Source organism: Mytilus californianus, unplaced genomic scaffold, assembly GCF_021869535.1.
Source record: "Mytilus californianus isolate M0D057914Y unplaced genomic scaffold, xbMytCali1.0.p SCAF_6, whole genome shotgun sequence".
Lineage (NCBI taxonomy): Eukaryota > Metazoa > Mollusca > Bivalvia > Mytilida > Mytilidae > Mytilus > Mytilus californianus.
In genome coordinates, this window is record NW_026262712.1 from 116,799,159 (window position 1) to 116,819,284 (window position 20,126).

The following is a 20,126-nucleotide window of genomic DNA, read 5'->3' on the forward strand; positions in this document are numbered from 1 at the left end:
GAAGCTCATTATTCAGACCAGATGATAAAAAAAAAGGGGCAAGGCACTTTTTTTTCGATCATTGTGAAGTGCACTCTCCCCCTCTTCAAGAATTGTATATTTATAAATCCTCGTCCTTTTTAAAATTACCACACTCTTTGTGATTACCGTTATGCTATTATGCTAACAGTAACCCGGGACTTGATTTACATGTAATATCAGGGGCGATTCTAGCCAGGATAAAGGGTGTCCAAATATGTCTCCATTAAATGCAATGATCGTTCACAAAAAGGGGAGTCAAACCCCCGGAACCCATCCCCCTTCGATCCGCCACAGATTTTGAATATAAATATAATTGTTACTTAAAAGTCATGGACTAGTACTAGCTCCGAGCACCTGTTTTGGGATATATACAGCTAATTAACCGTAAATAACTGCGAGGTAATAAATAACAAGTTGATAATTGTCTATTCTCTGCTAATTAGTGTACCTGCAATTCACCCTGATTCGTTTGTGAGACCACCGACACTAATAATATTACCTCAAAGTTAGAGGTTCTCCGTTACTGGGAACTTCATATCGGATCCGATCAATTTATTGGTTCCATTCCCCCTAGTAATAATGATCCATTTGCAGTGAGGTGGCAGAAACCAGTTATTTTACAATAAATCTTTAGAATTTCATGGATTTATGATTTTATTTTCTTGAAAATTCATTCAAGCTTATATACAAATAAAATGTATGGATTCAAGTAACTAAGATGTGTGCGTGCTTATGTGAATATATAGAAAACCTATAAATTTGGGTGTCTCACAGTCCAGCATGGATATTTTAAAATTTATAAATGCATTGCAAATAAGGCAAAAAATGTGACGCTCTGATACCAATCTAATCCTTACCTGCAGAATCCTGCTAAAAGCCGACAAGAATTTTAGGCAAAATTCAAGAGATAAATGATATTCAGTGAATTAGAGCCTTGTCCGAACCTATCCTTACCATCAAAATCTCAAGATATTTTTGTTTACATAAAACTGAAGTTTTTCCCCACTTTGATTGGATGCCGTCAAGTGAGGAGACCACAATTTTGACTTCTGATTGGACCCATTTGTGAAGGAAATCCCCAACCTGTGTATGCAACTACTTACTTGTGTAGTACAATAGCCTAGAATTTACATTCATTTATTTTTTCAGTCCACATGATGCAATTATATACCTTAATGCTTAACTATAACCAAATTTCTGCGTGGGACACATGTTCTGGTACACCAAAACTGGTACCTGCCACCTTTAACCACTTATTAAAAAGAATATATTTCCATTTTTTTAGTCTGATTGAGTTCTGTAGTCATTTACCATTAAAAATACATGCAGTGCATATGGTTACGGCACAAAAAAAAACATTAATAGGCTTTGTAAGACCAAATTTATTAAAGCAATATTTGTGTCTTTTGCCGTCAAACTGCTTTGAATGCAAAAAAAATAGAAAAAAAGGATTGTGTTCATATTTAATAAATTTTATTGTGTGAGTTTTCTGGTACAGTGTATGAATTATCCAACAGTTCTCAAAAATACTTTAGTTTATTGTTTCATGCATGATATAAAACCACTTACAACTGATCTCAGGAAGTATTTTTCCATTGTTTGAGGTATTAAATAGTCTCAATTCTTGTCACTATCACTGTTCTGTTGACTGCAGTGCTGAAAAAGGCTTAGTTTTGAATAAACTAATATTTTTGGTACATATATTTCACTTTGTAGATCCATGCTGCACTAAACTAAGTGTACATTTATTCGCAATCAGTCTCATATCTCTTCTCCACATGAGCTAGCTGTGTAGGCCGCATGTTGAAATTTTAGAATTGCCACACTATTGCTGATGAGAGAGACCAGTTTTCTTATTTCTGTAGCCTGTCCTACAGTATCAACTATGTAGTAGACCTATAAAAAAAGAAGAATTCATATATTCATAGTTAAAAAGTAAATAAATAAGAAAATGTCCATATCATGTGAAATAAATCATTATAACAGGTAATATACAGTATAATCAGCTTTTTCTAGTGCTATGCTGAGGCTTATTTTACTTTTTTCTCTCTTTGTAATTGCTATTTCTATATATTTTATGATATAAAATCATTGTTTGGTGAATATAATCATTTTAAAACTAATCAATTGAGTGTCATTGTTTGTATTGGTATACAGAGTTATCTGTCTTGATATTTGATAATTCTTAAAATCCATGTAAAAACTATTTTCTTCCAAACAGACCTATACATTGACTGTGAATAAAAGAAATGTAACACCACACACCTGTAGAACCCTTAAAAAGGCACATTTTGTGATATGTTAAAATCATGTTTAGGCTTAAGGTGGCAGAAACCAGTTATTTTACAATAAATCTTTAGAATTTCATGGATTTATGATTTTATTTTCTTGAAAATTCATTCAAGCTTATATACAAATAAAATGTATGGATTCAAGTAACTAAGATGTGTGCGTGCTTATGTGAATATATAGAAAACCTATAAATTTGGGTGTCTGTCCAGCATGGATATTTTAAAATTTATAAATGCATTGCAAATAAGGCAAAAAATGTGATGCTCTGATACCAATCTAATCCTTACCTGCAGAATCCTGCTAAAAGCCGACAAGAATTTTAGGCAAAATTCAAGAGATAAATGATATTCAGTGAATTAGAGCCTTGTCCGAACCTATCCTTACCATCAAAATCTCAAGATATTTTTGTTTACATAAAACTGAAGTTTTTCCCCACTTTGATTGGATGCCGTCAAGTGAGGAGACCACAATTTTGACTTCTGATTGGACCCATTTGTGAAGGAAATCCCCAACCTGTGTATGCAACTACTTACTTGTGTAGTACAATAGCCTAGAATTTACATTCATTTATTTTTTCAGTCCACATGATGCAATTATATACCTTAATGCTTAACTATAACCAAATTTCTGCGTGGGACACATGTTCTGGTACACCAAAACTGGTACCTGCCACCTTTAACCACTTATTAAAAAGAATATATTTCCATTTTTTTAGTCTGATTGAGTTCTGTAGTCATTTACCATTAAAAATACATGCAGTGCATATGGTTACGGCACAAAAAAAAACATTAATAGGCTTTGTAAGACCAAATTTATTAAAGCAATATTTGTGTCTTTTGCCGTCAAACTGCTTTGAATGCAAAAAAAATAGAAAAAAAGGATTGTGTTCATATTTAATAAATTTTATTGTGTGAGTTTTCTGGTACAGTGTATGAATTATCCAACAGTTCTCAAAAATACTTTAGTTTATTGTTTCATGCATGATATAAAACCACTTACAACTGATCTCAGGAAGTATTTTTCCATTGTTTGAGGTATTAAATAGTCTCAATTCTTGTCACTATCACTGTTCTGTTGACTGCAGTGCTGAAAAAGGCTTAGTTTTGAATAAACTAATATTTTTGGTACATATATTTCACTTTGTAGATCCATGCTGCACTAAACTAAGTGTACATTTATTCGCAATCAGTCTCATATCTCTTCTCCACATGAGCTAGCTGTGTAGGCCGCATGTTGAAATTTTAGAATTGCCACACTATTGCTGATGAGAGAGACCAGTTTTCTTATTTCTGTAGCCTGTCCTACAGTATCAACTATGTAGTAGACCTATAAAAAAAGAAGAATTCATATATTCATAGTTAAAAAGTAAATAAATAAGAAAATGTCCATATCATGTGAAATAAATCATTATAACAGGTAATATACAGTATAATCAGCTTTTTCTAGTGCTATGCTGAGGCTTATTTTACTTTTTTCTCTCTTTGTAATTGCTATTTCTATATATTTTATGATATAAAATCATTGTTTGGTGAATATAATCATTTTAAAACTAATCAATTGAGTGTCATTGTTTGTATTGGTATACAGAGTTATCTGTCTTGATATTTGATAATTCTTAAAATCCATGTAAAAACTATTTTCTTCCAAACAGACCTATACATTGACTGTGAATAAAAGAAATGTAACACCACACACCTGTAGAACCCTTAAAAAGGCACAATTTGTGATATGTTAAAATCATGTTTAGGCTTAAGGTGGCAGAAACCAGTTATTTTACAATAAATCTTTAGAATTTCATGGATTTATGATTTTATTTTCTTGAAAATTCATTCAAGCTTATATACAAATAAAATGTATGGATTCAAGTAACTAAGATGTGTGCGTGCTTATGTGAATATATAGAAAACCTATAAATTTGGGTGTCTGTCCAGCATGGATATTTTAAAATTTATAAATGCATTGCAAATAAGGCAAAAAATGTGATGCTCTGATACCAATCTAATCCTTACCTGCAGAATCCTGCTAAAAGCCGACAAGAATTTTAGGCAAAATTCAAGAGATAAATGATATTCAGTGAATTAGAGCCTTGTCCGAACCTATCCTTACCATCAAAATCTCAAGATATTTTTGTTTACATAAAACTGAAGTTTTTCCCCACTTTGATTGGATGCCGTCAAGTGAGGAGACCACAATTTTGACTTCTGATTGGACCCATTTGTGAAGGAAATCCCCAACCTGTGTATGCAACTACTTACTTGTGTAGTACAATAGCCTAGAATTTACATTCATTTATTTTTTCAGTCCACATGATGCAATTATATACCTTAATGCTTAACTATAACCAAATTTCTGCGTGGGACACATGTTCTGGTACACCAAAACTGGTACCTGCCACCTTAAATTTAACCACTTATTAAAAAGAATATATTTCCATTTTTTTAGTCTGATTGAGTTCTGTAGTCATTTACCATTAAAAATACATGCAGTGCATATGGTTACGGCACAAAAAAAAAACATTAATAGGCTTTGTAAGACCAAATTTATTAAAGCAATATTTGTGTCTTTTGCCGTCAAACTGCTTTGAATGCAAAAAAAATAGAAAAAAAGGATTGTGTTCATATTTAATAAATTTTATTGTGTGAGTTTTCTGGTACAGTGTATGAATTATCCAACAGTTCTCAAAAATACTTTAGTTTATTGTTTCATGCATGATATAAAACCACTTACAACTGATCTCAGGAAGTATTTTTCCATTGTTTGAGGTATTAAATAGTCTCAATTCTTGTCACTATCACTGTTCTGTTGACTGCAGTGCTGAAAAAGGCTTAGTTTTGAATAAACTAATATTTTTGGTACATATATTTCACTTTGTAGATCCATGCTGCACTAAACTAAGTGTACATTTATTCGCAATCAGTCTCATATCTCTTCTCCACATGAGCTAGCTGTGTAGGCCGCATGTTGAAATTTTAGAATTGCCACACTATTGCTGATGAGAGAGACCAGTTTTCTTATTTCTGTAGCCTGTCCTACAGTATCAACTATGTAGTAGACCTATAAAAAAAGAAGAATTCATATATTCATAGTTAAAAAGTAAATAAATAAGAAAATGTCCATATCATGTGAAATAAATCATTATAACAGGTAATATACAGTATAATCAGCTTTTTCTAGTGCTATGCTGAGGCTTATTTTACTTTTTTCTCTCTTTGTAATTGCTATTTCTATATATTTTATGATATAAAATCATTGTTTGGTGAATATAATCATTTTAAAACTAATCAATTGAGTGTCATTGTTTGTATTGGTATACAGAGTTATCTGTCTTGATATTTGATAATTCTTAAAATCCATGTAAAAACTATTTTCTTCCAAACAGACCTATACATTGACTGTGAATAAAAGAAATGTAACACCACACACCTGTAGAACCCTTAAAAAGGCACATTTTGTGATATGTTAAAATCATGTTTAGGCTTAAGGTGGCAGAAACCAGTTATTTTACAATAAATCTTTAGAATTTCATGGATTTATGATTTTATTTTCTTGAAAATTCATTCAAGCTTATATACAAATAAAATGTATGGATTCAAGTAACTAAGATGTGTGCGTGCTTATGTGAATATATAGAAAACCTATAAATTTGGGTGTCTGTCCAGCATGGATATTTTAAAATTTATAAATGCATTGCAAATAAGGCAAAAAATGTGATGCTCTGATACCAATCTAATCCTTACCTGCAGAATCCTGCTAAAAGCCGACAAGAATTTTAGGCAAAATTCAAGAGATAAATGATATTCAGTGAATTAGAGCCTTGTCCGAACCTATCCTTACCATCAAAATCTCAAGATATTTTTGTTTACATAAAACTGAAGTTTTTCCCCACTTTGATTGGATGCCGTCAAGTGAGGAGACCACAATTTTGACTTCTGATTGGACCCATTTGTGAAGGAAATCCCCAACCTGTGTATGCAACTACTTACTTGTGTAGTACAATAGCCTAGAATTTACATTCATTTATTTTTTCAGTCCACATGATGCAATTATATACCTTAATGCTTAACTATAACCAAATTTCTGCGTGGGACACATGTTCTGGTACACCAAAACTGGTACCTGCCACCTTTAACCACTTATTAAAAAGAATATATTTCCATTTTTTTAGTCTGATTGAGTTCTGTAGTCATTTACCATTAAAAATACATGCAGTGCATATGGTTACGGCACAAAAAAAAACATTAATAGGCTTTGTAAGACCAAATTTATTAAAGCAATATTTGTGTCTTTTGCCGTCAAACTGCTTTGAATGCAAAAAAAATAGAAAAAAAGGATTGTGTTCATATTTAATAAATTTTATTGTGTGAGTTTTCTGGTACAGTGTATGAATTATCCAACAGTTCTCAAAAATACTTTAGTTTATTGTTTCATGCATGATATAAAACCACTTACAACTGATCTCAGGAAGTATTTTTCCATTGTTTGAGGTATTAAATAGTCTCAATTCTTGTCACTATCACTGTTCTGTTGACTGCAGTGCTGAAAAAGGCTTAGTTTTGAATAAACTAATATTTTTGGTACATATATTTCACTTTGTAGATCCATGCTGCACTAAACTAAGTGTACATTTATTCGCAATCAGTCTCATATCTCTTCTCCACATGAGCTAGCTGTGTAGGCCGCATGTTGAAATTTTAGAATTGCCACACTATTGTTGATGAGAGAGACCAGTTTTCTTATTTCTGTAGCCTGTCCTACAGTATCAACTATGTAGTAGACCTATAAAAAAAGAAGAATTCATATATTCATAGTTAAAAAGTAAATAAATAAGAAAATGTCCATATCATGTGAAATAAATCATTATAACAGGTAATATACAGTATAATCAGCTTTTTCTAGTGCTATGCTGAGGCTTATTTTACTTTTTTCTCTCTTTGTAATTGCTATTTCTATATATTTTATGATATAAAATCATTGTTTGGTGAATATAATCATTTTAAAACTAATCAATTGAGTGTCATTGTTTGTATTGGTATACAGAGTTATCTGTCTTGATATTTGATAATTCTTAAAATCCATGTAAAAACTATTTTCTTCCAAACAGACCTATACATTGACTGTGAATAAAAGAAATGTAACACCACACACCTGTAGAACCCTTAAAAAGGCACATTTTGTGATATGTTAAAATCATGTTTAGGCTTAAGGTGGCAGAAACCAGTTATTTTACAATAAATCTTTAGAATTTCATGGATTTATGATTTTATTTTCTTGAAAATTCATTCAAGCTTATATACAAATAAAATGTATGGATTCAAGTAACGAAGATGTGTGCGTGCTTATGTGAATATATAGAAAACCTATAAATTTGGGTGTCTGTCCAGCATGGATATTTTAAAATTTATAAATGCATTGCAAATAAGGCAAAAAATGTGATGCTCTGATACCAATCTAATCCTTACCTGCAGAATCCTGCTAAAAGCCGACAAGAATTTTAGGCAAAATTCAAGAGATAAATGATATTCAGTGAATTAGAGCCTTGTCCGAACCTATCCTTACCATCAAAATCTCAAGATATTTTTGTTTACATAAAACTGAAGTTTTTCCCCACTTTGATTGGATGCCGTCAAGTGAGGAGACCACAATTTTGACTTCTGATTGGACCCATTTGTGAAGGAAATCCCCAACCTGTGTATGCAACTACTTACTTGTGTAGTACAATAGCCTAGAATTTACATTCATTTATTTTTTCAGTCCATATGATGCAATTATACACCTTAATGCTTAGCTATAACCAAATTTCTGCGTGGGACACATGTTCTGGTACACCAAAACTGGTACCTGCCACCTGACGATGACAATCAAAGGTATACTCATTACTGTTGATTTTGCATGATAACATACATGTTGTGTCAACTCACTTCTCCTTCCTACGGCGTCAGAGAGAAAAAAAAAGCCTTGCAATGCGTCATTATTATTTGGACTTCTTCCATATGACTTAAAAAAAAAAAAAAACAATAATTTATTTCACTGATTGAGATTGGGCTGACCAGACATTTCAGCATGTGAAATTTTAATTGTTAGTCCAAGTACACAGTTATCATCCATTGATTTTCATTTTTAACAAAAAGATTCCCTAGTGTGGACCATGTATTACTTCCAAATTTATTTATTTATATTTTGTATGCATAAAAAGTAAGTACAATGAAGTAGGGGGATGAAATTATTTTATTTTAGTTTGAGAATCACTCATACTTCTTGTATGATGTCACCTTAGCCTACAAATTACCAAAAAGAAACACTTTTTTATTTCCTCTAGCTTATGTGTATGCCTTTTCATATACATGTAAAAATGTGTTACTGCCTATATTGACCTTAAATGTTATTCAGTCTTCCTGTTCCATGGCCTAATGGGACCTTGTTCTACTCATGTGGTATGCTATAAGCAGATAAGTAACTTTCTTTCCTTTTGAAATACAAATAATTTTTTAAATATACATGAAGAATTTTTATATAAGCCGCCTCCCCCCCCCCCCCCCCCCCCCCCCCCCCCCTTAATTTTGAAATCTCTATTTTTAGGCATAGGCTCATATAAATTCGACTTTTGAAGAATTGAAATAAATCTGAGACAGCAAATGAGTATTCAGCTGCTTTACATTAAAATACATTATGTGCATACATGTGACATACACAATTATATATAAATAGTTATAAAGACATTTAAAAAGCAATTTTTTGCAATATTTAAATTATGTAGGCCCAAATCTTGATAGTTAAACGTTAAACTTTAAACGGCAAAAAATTAACACCCAAATTCAAACTTATAGTCTTTAATGTATATATGCTATTGCCATGAAACTAGGTAAACTGTCTTATAATTCCCCTAATCTTAGTTCATGCCAAGTTTGATTAAAATTAGTATTTCTACTCTATTAGGTCTCTAGTGTGGATATAGTGTATAACTTGCAAACTATTTTCAAACTCCTTCCAAATTTATTGCGGACGAAATTACATTTTTACCAGATATTCGGAATCCTCTTGTTTTATCCATGCAGTGCCATTAAAAAAATTTGCCCGCAAACCCCTACTTTTCTTTTCATATTTTTATTACATAGTTTAAAAAGCCATATTTGAAACTCTTATAAAATCCATGTTATTTTGCCATAGCTTTTGAAAGAAAAAGGTGCCAGTGTTAAGTGTATGACAAATCTAGAGAGAATCACTTCCCGCCAAATTTTTAATGGCTTATATCTTAAAAACAAGCACACGGACCCTTCATTTTTTCTGTTTTTTTAGTTCCTTTATTCATATTCTTTTAAAAAGCTTGTTATTTTGAAACAGAGTAGCGAACATCCTTATGGTCAAACAAAAATATATGTCTGTTTACGGTTACCCGACCGACCCTACTTTTGAGCGCCAACCCTAAGTCATTTTATTTCTGTCGTAAAGTCAAAAATTAACTGAACTCGTGTCAAAAATGAAGTTTGTGTTGCCAATAATATAAATCAATTGCCTGATACATCCCAATGTTCACAATCATGAATATGACAGCTGTTATAAGAAAATTCGTGACTCGTGTGATGAAATAAACACTTTGCCGCCATTTTTTCCCCAGCCAATAACCAAGGGAAATAATCCAATCATTAAAATAACGGGTAAAATAGGCCAAGGATCAACTCAGACCACGACAAGATGAAACGGCATGTCTCAAAATCATGTCGCAAAAAATAAAATGGAAATACCGACCTACCTAGCCTATTTTTTAAAGTATGTAACCTTAAACAGACATATATTTTTTTTGGGCCTAAGTAGTGATTTGGTATAGTTTGAAAAGGTCAAATATTAGTATGTCTGAAGTTGTCAAACTAAATTATAGACCCTTTAAACATAAAATTGTCCATATTTTGAGTTATAGCTTATAGATTTTTCTATTATGTTAATATGTCCTGTCCCAAAATTAGTACACTACACTGTAAAAATCTCTTTTGGATAGAGCCAGCGCAATTTTTTAAATTCGCCTTTTTAGCTCATCGTTCCGAAGGAACAGTGCGATTTTGCCATCACTTGGCGTCCGTCGTTGTCTGTCGTCAACCATTGGCGTCCGTCGGGTGTAAACTATTTCATACATCTTCTCCTCTACTGAACCAATTCCTACCAAACTTAAGCTGAATGATCTTTAGGGTATTTACAATAAAGTTGTGTTTTCTTACATGGTTGTCATGGCTAAATAAGAACATAGGGGTAAATGCAGTTTTTGGCTTTTATCTCAAAAACCAAAGCATTTAGAGCAAATCTGACGCAGAGTTAATTGTTCATTAGGTATTCAAAGTTCTATCAGCCCTGAAATTTTCTGATGAATCTAATAACCCATTGTCATGATTGTTGGGTTCCTGTCACTTAATTGGTAATTTCAAGAAATATTTGCAGTTTTTGGTTATTATCTTGAATATTATTAATGATAAAGATAAACTGTAAACAGCAAAAATGTTCAGCAAAGTAAGATCTACAAATAAGTTTCTATAACCAAAATTGTCAATGGACCTCTTAAGGAGTTATTGCACTTTAACGACAATTTTACACAATTTGTTTATCATGTTTTCTAACTTTAAAAAATCTTCTCCACTGAAACTACTGAACCAATTCCAACCAAACTTAGACTGAATGATCCTTAGAGTATTTAGAATAAAGCTTGTGTTTTATTTTCTGTTTCATCAATAAACATGGCTGCCATATCTAAAAATAGAACATAGGGGCAAAATGCAGTTTTTGGCTTATATCTCAAACACTAACATTGACTAAAGCATTTAGAGCAAATCTTATGTGAGGTAAAAATGTTCATTATGTCAAGTTCTATCAGCCATTAAATTTTCAGATGAATCTAACAATCCATTGTTGGGTTGCTGCCACTAGATTGGTAATTTTAAGAAAACTTTGCAGTTTTTATACGACCGCAAAAAAAATTTTGCGGTCAAAATATTGGTATGACGTTGGCGACGTCGTCGTCATCCAAAGACACATTGGTTTTCACACTCTAACTTTAGCTTAATTTAATGGATCTCTATGAAATTTTACCTTAAGGTTCAATACCACAAAAGGAAGGTTGGGATTGATTTTGGGGGTTATGATACCAACAGTTAAGGAATTAGGGGCCAAAAAGGGGCCAAAAATAAGCATTTTTGGAACTTCCGGACATAACTTGTGTGTTAGTGTATGGATATCTTTGACATTGTACCACAAGGTTCCATATCACAAAGGGAATGCTGGGATTGATTTTGGGGGTAATTGCCTAAAAATTTTAGGAATTAGGGGGCAAAAAAAAGGGGTAAAAAACAAGCATTTTTCTAGTTTCATGACAATAACTTGTGTGTAAGTGTATGGATATTTCTGAAATTGTTCTACAAGGTTCCATATCACAAAGGGAAAGCTGGAATTGATTTTGGGGGTAATTGCCCAAAATGTTTAGGAATAAGGGGCCAAAAATAAACATTTTTCTAGTTTCCAGACAATAACTTGTGTTCAAGTGTATGGATCTCTCTGAAATTGTACTGCAAGGTACCATACCACCAAGGGAAGGCTGGGATTGAGTTTGGGGGTAATTGCCGTAAACGTTTAGGAATTTGGGGCCAAAAAGAGGCCAAAAAACAAGCATTTTTCTTGTTTCCAGACAATAACTTGTGTTCAAGTGTATGGATCTCTCTGAAATTGTACTGCAAGGTACTGTACCACATAGGGAAGGCTGGGATTGAGTTTGGGGGTGATGAATCATAAGGGGGTTCAAAAAATTTGGGGGGATTTTTTTTTACTTTTTTATCTTTTGTTTTCTTTAAAACTTTCCATTGTAAATTGGTTATTTCTGATTTATATATAAAAGCAAATAATAATGATATGGTTTGAATAAGTAAATTAGAAATTTTTAAGTTCTTAGACCACATTCATTTTGTGAGCCTCTTGTTTTGATTGCTTCTGTAAGTAATATATTTATTTGAAATTTTGACGACAGACACATACAGATTATACCGTTAACAATATTTCAGAGTTTAATGTTGTCAAGCACACAAATCATAGAAGAATAGTTAATCACGTCATTGTTGTCCATTGAAAAATTAGTATGAACACGATGAAAAAGTACGGGAATGTTTGTTTGTTAAACTATTGACCGTGGTTATGTCTTTGAAACTGTTGATTGGCAAATAGTCTGTGAAATGAATTAGCACAAATATTTCATTCTTTTTTATATCATGGTATTTAGAAAAACACATACTAATGTATAATAATAGTTATAGTGACTGTCATTAAATTATAGTTTTTACCTTTTTTAAGTTTAGGGCAAGAAATATAGAAGATAAAGAAAAATATAAACAATTACAACTGTACAGTAGAAATGATCGGCAAAACAAGATAAACAGAAGACAACAAGGCCTAAATGGTAAGACCACTTCTAGATAATAAAAGTGATTGCCCTTGAATGATGACTTTTAAAAAAATAAGAAGATGTGGTATATGGTAAATGAGTTATCTATCCACCAGAGTTCAATGAAGTGGATGCAAGCAATTAAAGACCAATGACGGCCTTCGATAATGAGAAAACCTATACCTTATAAGTCAGCCAATAAAGACCCCAACATGAAATGATTTAAACAATCCAAATTAGTTCAAAGCCAATAAAAAGTAATAAAAAAATCATGTCTGTGAGCACTCCACCTAACCATAATCTAGGACAGTGGTTCAAATAGCACAACATATGAACAAACTGTAAAAACTGTTGAAAGTGGCTAAAATCATTATCACTGCAAGGCACTAAAACGACTGATATTAAGTTGTGGACACAAAGCACTGAAATAACAGAACTCATAATCATGATTAGTAAGAATATCAAATTTAAGTTTCTCAAAATGTTCATATTAAACATGATAAAATAAGCTTATTTCATATTGCTGTTTTTTTCTCAATTTATATTTTGTGTATTTATAGGTGAGACTTCTTGGTTTTCATGATCATCAACAGATCAATACAGAAGAGGAAACTTAAGGTTAATTCTTTTCTACATTGTGTGCTAATTGGATTAATGTGAAGTGAAATGTGTGCTTACCTGGAAAAAGAAAATAGGAAATTTCTACAAAATGGCTGTAAACAAAATGGAGTACAATCATAGATGCACACAAGAACAAAATTGTGTAATTGCAACAACCTACACTGAAGGATTAGGGAGAAATGTAGAAAACATAGTATTTTGTTGTCGAAATAAACACCTGCTTTATCCATTCATGTACATAGCTCTGTCATATCAACTATATAGAGGAAGATGTTTGAAGAACAAATTGCAAAAATGTATTCTCTACCAATTGAAGGAAGATGTCTGGTGGATGGAATTATTTATGCACTGAACTGTTTTGTAGGGGATTGAATAATTGTACGCAGCAGAAAAGTTAAATTAACATGAAAAGTAGTTATTTTATTTAATCTGCAAATATGAGCACAATATTAATAACATCACAAATAGTATGATATTCATAGCGTTTTACTTATTATTGTATTGTCTCAAACAGCTAGCCTATTGTTTTTGTATGTCATGTTACTCATCAGTGAACATTTTATTACAGTTTTAATTATGTTTTGTATCAATTATTCAGTCTCAGGAAAAATTATATTCATACTGTTTTTACTGTTATGAAATTTTCAAAGAGGAAAATTGAATAACAGAAATTTCCATAGAGGAAATTTGGAGAACGATGTTTTCCTTAGAGGAAATTTGTAGTCTTGAATTTTCCCTCAAGGAAAAGTGTTTGTCAAAAATTTCCTCACAGGAAATTGCTGTTGACAAAATTTCCTCACAGGATAAAGTATTTCCTCAAAGGAAAATTTGAAGCCGCAAATTTCCTCTCAGGAAAAAGTATTTCCTCAGAGGAAAATTTGAAGCCTCAAATTTTCTCAGAGGAAATAGAATTTCCTCAAAGGAAAATTTGAAGCCGCAAATTTCCTCACAGGAAATAAAATTTCCTCAAAGGAAATATTAATGTAGCAAATTCCCTAAGGGAAATCTTTTTCCCTTGAGGAAAATACAATTTCCCTTGAGGAAAAATCTTTTTCCTTCAGGGAAATTTGATTTCCCTTGAGGAAAACTACTTTTCCTCTGAGGAAATTGTCGAAAAAAGGGGCATAACTTTTTCAACAGTGGTGCTAGAGTCAAAATTTTTTAGGACAAATATCAGGGAACCAATACCAACCAAGTTATCAACTTCATTTTGACTTAACTCCAAAAATTAAGGTGACAACTTTTGCACTCAGCGGAAGTGCAAACTTGTCCCGGAGACTGTTTTAAACTTAAAAAAGGGGAAGTCAATAAAAACTGACAAAATCAAATGTTAGACATCATTAGCCACATCATTAGCCACATCATTAGCCAACCAAAGTTTTTTAACACCATGGCTTTATATTGTCGAAACATCCTTTCATTGATTCATTAAAGTAGTATCATTCTGTAGCTTTATGTTTGTACTTAAATTTCCTTACAATATCGATCACCAAATAATAAACGCATGAATATACCCAAAAACTGCAATGTTGATAGAAACTGACAAATTGAGACTACTTTTGTTTCCAACAAATGTATTAGCAGAACATTCCTAACCAACACCGACATTCAGATTGAAGTTAAGCTATATATTGCCTTTCCGATAATCAAAAACTTCAGATTCCAAACCTTGCTAGTGACTCAACAACAAAAATGGAAATTGACCCCTTGTTTTTCTTCGATCCAGTCAAATTAAACAAAACTTGGCCACAATCAGTTTTAATTTGGGGTATCTATTTAGAAGATGTATTCGATGCCTCCGGCTGCCAACCAAGATGGTTGAAATGGCTAAAATATAACCTAGGGGTAACATGCAAGTTTTGCCTGGTTTTGTTTTTGTTAACCACTATAAATAGACAAAATCTGACAGGGACAAACTCAACATGATCAAAATATTCTACAGAACCTATTAATTTATGTCAAAAGTGTCAGACGATTGTTTACAGGAGTAATTGCCGTAAGTAGCAAATATGATCAACAATATAAGATCTACAAATAAGTCAACTGGCCAAAATCTTCAGTCGACTCCTTATTACAGCTAGTGTCCTATAATGACGATTTTTACCAACTTTTTACCTTATTGCCTTATATATTAAAAGTTGTTTTAGATCAATAGAAACTTAAATAGCAAAAACAATCAGCAAGATAAGATCTATAAATATTTCTAAATGACCGAAACTGTAAGTCTACTCTTTTATGAATTAATTGCCCTTTAAAACATTTTCCCCAATGTTTGCCTTTTATCTTGAAAACTATTAGAAAGAAAATTAAATAGCTCAAATGATCAGCAAGGCAAGATCTAAAAATAAGCCATTATAGCTAGAATTTTCATTCGACTCGTTATTGGAGTTACTGTCCTGTAATGATAATTTTTTACATGTTTGCCAATTGTCTTGAAAACTATTATACATAGATAAAAAGAAACTTTCAAAAGGAAAAAATTATCAACAGGATTATATCTACAAATATGTCAAACATGACTGAAATATTGAGTTTACTCTAGATAGAGTTATTCCCCATTTATAAAGATTTTAACAAAGAAATGGCTTTTGTTGGAGATGCCGGTGAGCGACACAGGCTCTTTGGAGCCTTTAGTTTTATTTATTTTGTCTAAGAATTGTTTGTAGGCTGATGTTTATCCAGGTAAAGCAACATGAATGTAATATTCATGAATTGATGCATTAAATGGAAAGTGCGTAATTATACTTACGAATTGACTCTGACGTTGTATTTGGCTTCATCTATTGCCAATGCCCTTGTCATAGCACTTACAGCGCCCTTAAAACATAAAAGATAGGTCTTAATAGTCATGCATGTTAAAACATATAATATCAACTTAGAGGCAGTCACTCGAACTTCAAATTGTGTGTATTTTTATTTGAAATATACAAAAAATAACAGATTGTATGTATGTACTTTCTGTATATGTAAACACAAATAAATAATGGTTAGTAAGATAGACACAATAATCTGAGTTGTTAATAAAATAATGGAATGTCGTTTGTATTCACAAGAATCTTATGCTATCTGAAGAAATATTGTCTAATCTTCCTCCTACTATTCTGTGAGTTTGGTGTGTTTTGCATCACTTGAAAAAAAAGTAAGACTTAAGTCCGAGTAAACTGTATACTATCTCGTCACATTGATGTTTTACAGTGTGTGATATTAATGGCTTGATAGAAACAGTCAAACACCATTGTAGCATGGTGGAGGACAATGGTGGAGGGAAACTCAATAATCCACTATTGCCTCACTGATGGGTTTCTGTAAAAAGAACTGCATGCCTAACAAAGTTTACTTCTCACGATAGAATGTTCTGCTTTTTTTTAAACTGATTCCAAGAATGGTATTTACCTAAAAGTATATATAGAATTTTAATGGTCAAAACTTAAGTTTAAAGGATAAAATGATTATCAAAATTGTGTATGAGTATTAAAGACCAGCCAAGTTCATCTAGAATCTTCACGACTAGAAAGCAATATTAAGCAATGATACCTTTGTAGCACAATACATTGAAGACCAACCAGCCGCCGTATGCGCAGTCATACTACTGTTATTGATAATGTTGCCTTCTGTCTTCCTTAAATATGGGAGTGCATACTAAAACAAAAAAAAAGAAAAAGTATATGCTTTATTAGGAAATTCCTGGTTACTACATACAAAAACCTTACCTGTATATTCCACTAATGGTTATTGAAGACGATGACTGTTTGGTCAACGTACAATGATTCTTTACAACAAGACAGTTTTGTTAAATAAATACAATTTGTGACGACATTTTAAATCTTGTTCACCTGGTAATGTTGCAGGCGCTTTTATATGGCATTGTAAATTACAGATGGCAAGAAAAGCAAGAACAACTGTAGCAATAACGTGTTCAATTGCTTTTCGTTTGAATACGGAAACAATAAATGTGTTAAAGATTCATTAGTGGACTTCGGCTGTTTTCTGCTGTTTGTTCAGGTTGTTGTCTCTTTGACACAAGTCCAAAATAAACAATTTACAGGGCATGGACTCGATAACATGTAGCTTCGTTTCGTGTTTTTTAGTCTAGACGCCGTCTAATTAACTATCGAGTTGAACTCCGAAGTCTTCCGGTGACCATATAAGCGATCTAAACATAGATATAGCATGTATAGATATAAATAGATTAAGCGAACTCGTAGAATTGGATTATTCTATGTCTATTTAATTTCATTTATATATTAAAAATATATGTTTATCATCGTCTTTACCTGTATAAATATGATTTTTGTGGATTGAATCAGTCAATCAAATGATTTACCTTTGTTTCACTTTCAATGTTGACATTCTTTTTTTTTGAATAACTTAACATGCACAATTCATGTGGTATCCATCTCTAGCTAAGGGGTTAAATTGAAGTTCACATTAATACGGATTCAATGAGGTCGAATTATTCACTTGCAAATGAATAATTCATGATAAATGTTTCTTAGCTTATTTTGACAAAATTAAACCATACTGTATGCTAAAAGCCAATAATTATTTCACTATTTCACTTTCATTAGTGATTGAACAAAAAAATCATATTCTATATTTTTTTAAATATCTCGTAGCTAGTTAGTGTCCCTTTTACATGAGGCGGGGGAGATAAATAGCGCCCAGACATTAAAGTGTCTCTTATTGTTATGAGTGATGTAATAAACAAATGACATTATTTTACCTTTGAAACTAGGAAGTATCCAAGAACATTAACTTCGAACAACTTTCTAAACTCTTCTGCTGTATAATCATCTATTGTTCTGTACTCAGGATCTATACAGTAAACAACCATTTGTGAATATTTTTGTCAATTAATTCATTGTTTTTTTCTTATTTTCATTCACTTATTCAGTCTAGGAGTTCAAAAAATTAACAGCGGTAACAGCTGAAATAAATGTGTTTCGTTTTAAACTATATGAAAACGTACATGTATATATATTAGAAAGTAACGGTAACTGATTTATAAATATTGTATTTCTAGATGAATGCAGATCTTCCATAACTAGTTTCTAGTAACTCCGACTTTCGTACAAGACTGTCACAGTTTTAAGGAATTAATGCCTCCTCCAAAACATTAATATTGAAAAAATTAACCAGCGTATTGATTCGTGATACATGTAATTTGTGTAACGTTCAACATTAATTTTTCAGTTTGACTACCAGATGTCATGATAAGAATCATTTGACATTTTACTGATGAGAAATATTAGTTATCCGACATATTTTATATTTGTTCATGATTTTACAATGTTAAATCTGCAAATTTGCTGAAGCAAATTTTTGTTCTTCCCTCGTAGGGATTCGAATTCATTTTATTATATGTATATTTTACTTAATACATACGTTGTCCAGCATTATTGATGACACAGTCAATTTTTGCATACCTTTCTACTGTTTTGTTTATCAGATTCTGTGGAAAAAGCACTAGCCATATTATTCTAGTCATTGAAACAAAACAGGCTTCATGAAATAAAGACTGCTCTTAACACACACACACACACAATTTAAAACAGATAAATAATTATGCAAAATATGGTCATTGTCAGAATAACATTTATTAGTATGAGCTTTATAAACAGGACGAAAAGCTAGACTCGCCGAGTTTTTCTCTCGTTTCGTAGCGTGTACAAATACATTTTATATTTTCTGACAATAAACATATCTTGTTTTTATCCGCAATCAACCACCACACTTGAAACTGTAGTTGTTAAAATCCAAATCAATGTATAATTTTTCAAAGAAATCGACTTAGTTTAAACGTGGACTGCGAAGAGGGCACCACAATGAACTGTTACTTGCTCAACGTGGAAGCTGGGTAAAGGGAGACGATATTTGTACAAGAATTCATTTGTGTACCTGTTATTTGTACAATAGTTAGTTGTTTGAAGGACTAATATAAAAACAAACAAACAAAACAACAACATAAACCACAACAAACAAAACAACAACATAAACCACAACAAAACAACAACATAAACCACAACAAAACAACCGAAAACGAAACAAATCAAACCAAAATAATCAAATAATTTTTTAAAAGAGGGACGAAAGATACCAGAGGGACAGTCAAACTCATAGATCGAAAACAAACTGACAACGCCATGGCCAAAAATAAAAAGACAAACAGACAAATAATAGTACAGATGACACAACATAGAAAACTAGAGACTAAGCAACACGAACCCCACCAAAAACTGGGGGTGATCTCAGGTGCTCCGGAATGGTCATAGATTTTAATTCTTTTACATATCATTTTCAGATTCATCTTTGACAGGACGGAGCATTATAGCTGTCAAAATAAACAAGAACATTTTTCGAACAAAACATTAAATTGTGTTTTAGGGTCGAACTGTGATAATATATTCTAGGATAAAAATGTTCAAAACTTTTCTAAGGTTGAACTATCAGAACCTTTTCTAAAGGTGTCACGAGAGCTGTTCTTGTGACAACTCCACAACAGTTCTGACAGTTTTGACAGATTTCAGAAGAGGAACTTATCTCAACTATATTTTTCTCGTTAAAGAGGTGTATTTATGTATTTCAATGCTGAGTATCAAACTAACCTGAAAGGTTCGCCAAAAAGTAATTTTAGCTACAGATTGCGGTTAAAACAATCTGAATGTCCTGTAGTTAATTGATTTATGTTATTGATGTGTGTCAGATATGCAGTTCTGATCTGCCACTTACTTTAATGTCATCTTCTTTCGTGACGTCAGCGAATATCCTGTAGTTAATTGATTTA

General features: G+C 32.0%; 1 protein-coding gene and 2 long non-coding RNA genes across 3 annotated transcripts in view; 1 reads left to right on the forward strand and 2 right to left on the reverse strand.

Annotated features, from left to right (window-relative positions):
- The window catches only part of LOC127706800 (17-beta-hydroxysteroid dehydrogenase 14-like), a 43,325-nt gene that overhangs the window by 21,932 nt on the left and 1,267 nt on the right, over nucleotides 1-20,126 (reverse strand). Inside the window, exons 4-7 of the mRNA XM_052211485.1 lie at nucleotides 18,728-18,794; nucleotides 18,066-18,157; nucleotides 16,877-16,981; nucleotides 16,092-16,159 (exon numbers count right to left, since the gene is read on the reverse strand). Coding sequence (XP_052067445.1) covers nucleotides 16,092-16,159; nucleotides 16,877-16,981; nucleotides 18,066-18,157; nucleotides 18,728-18,794 — 332 coding nt within the window. The remainder of the gene's footprint in view (nucleotides 1-16,091; nucleotides 16,160-16,876; nucleotides 16,982-18,065; nucleotides 18,158-18,727; nucleotides 18,795-20,126) is intronic.
- Nucleotides 1,471-7,114, reverse strand: LOC127706801 (uncharacterized). Its single transcript, XR_007984575.1, has 4 exons — nucleotides 6,763-7,114; nucleotides 5,041-5,367; nucleotides 3,313-3,639; nucleotides 1,471-1,917 (listed from the first exon to the last, which is right to left on the reverse strand). It is a non-coding gene; the product is annotated as an uncharacterized LOC127706801 (long non-coding RNA).
- On the forward strand, nucleotides 8,160-13,921 carry LOC127706802 (uncharacterized). The gene is made up of 3 exons (XR_007984576.1): nucleotides 8,160-8,177; nucleotides 12,631-12,736; nucleotides 13,282-13,921. It is a non-coding gene; the product is annotated as an uncharacterized LOC127706802 (long non-coding RNA).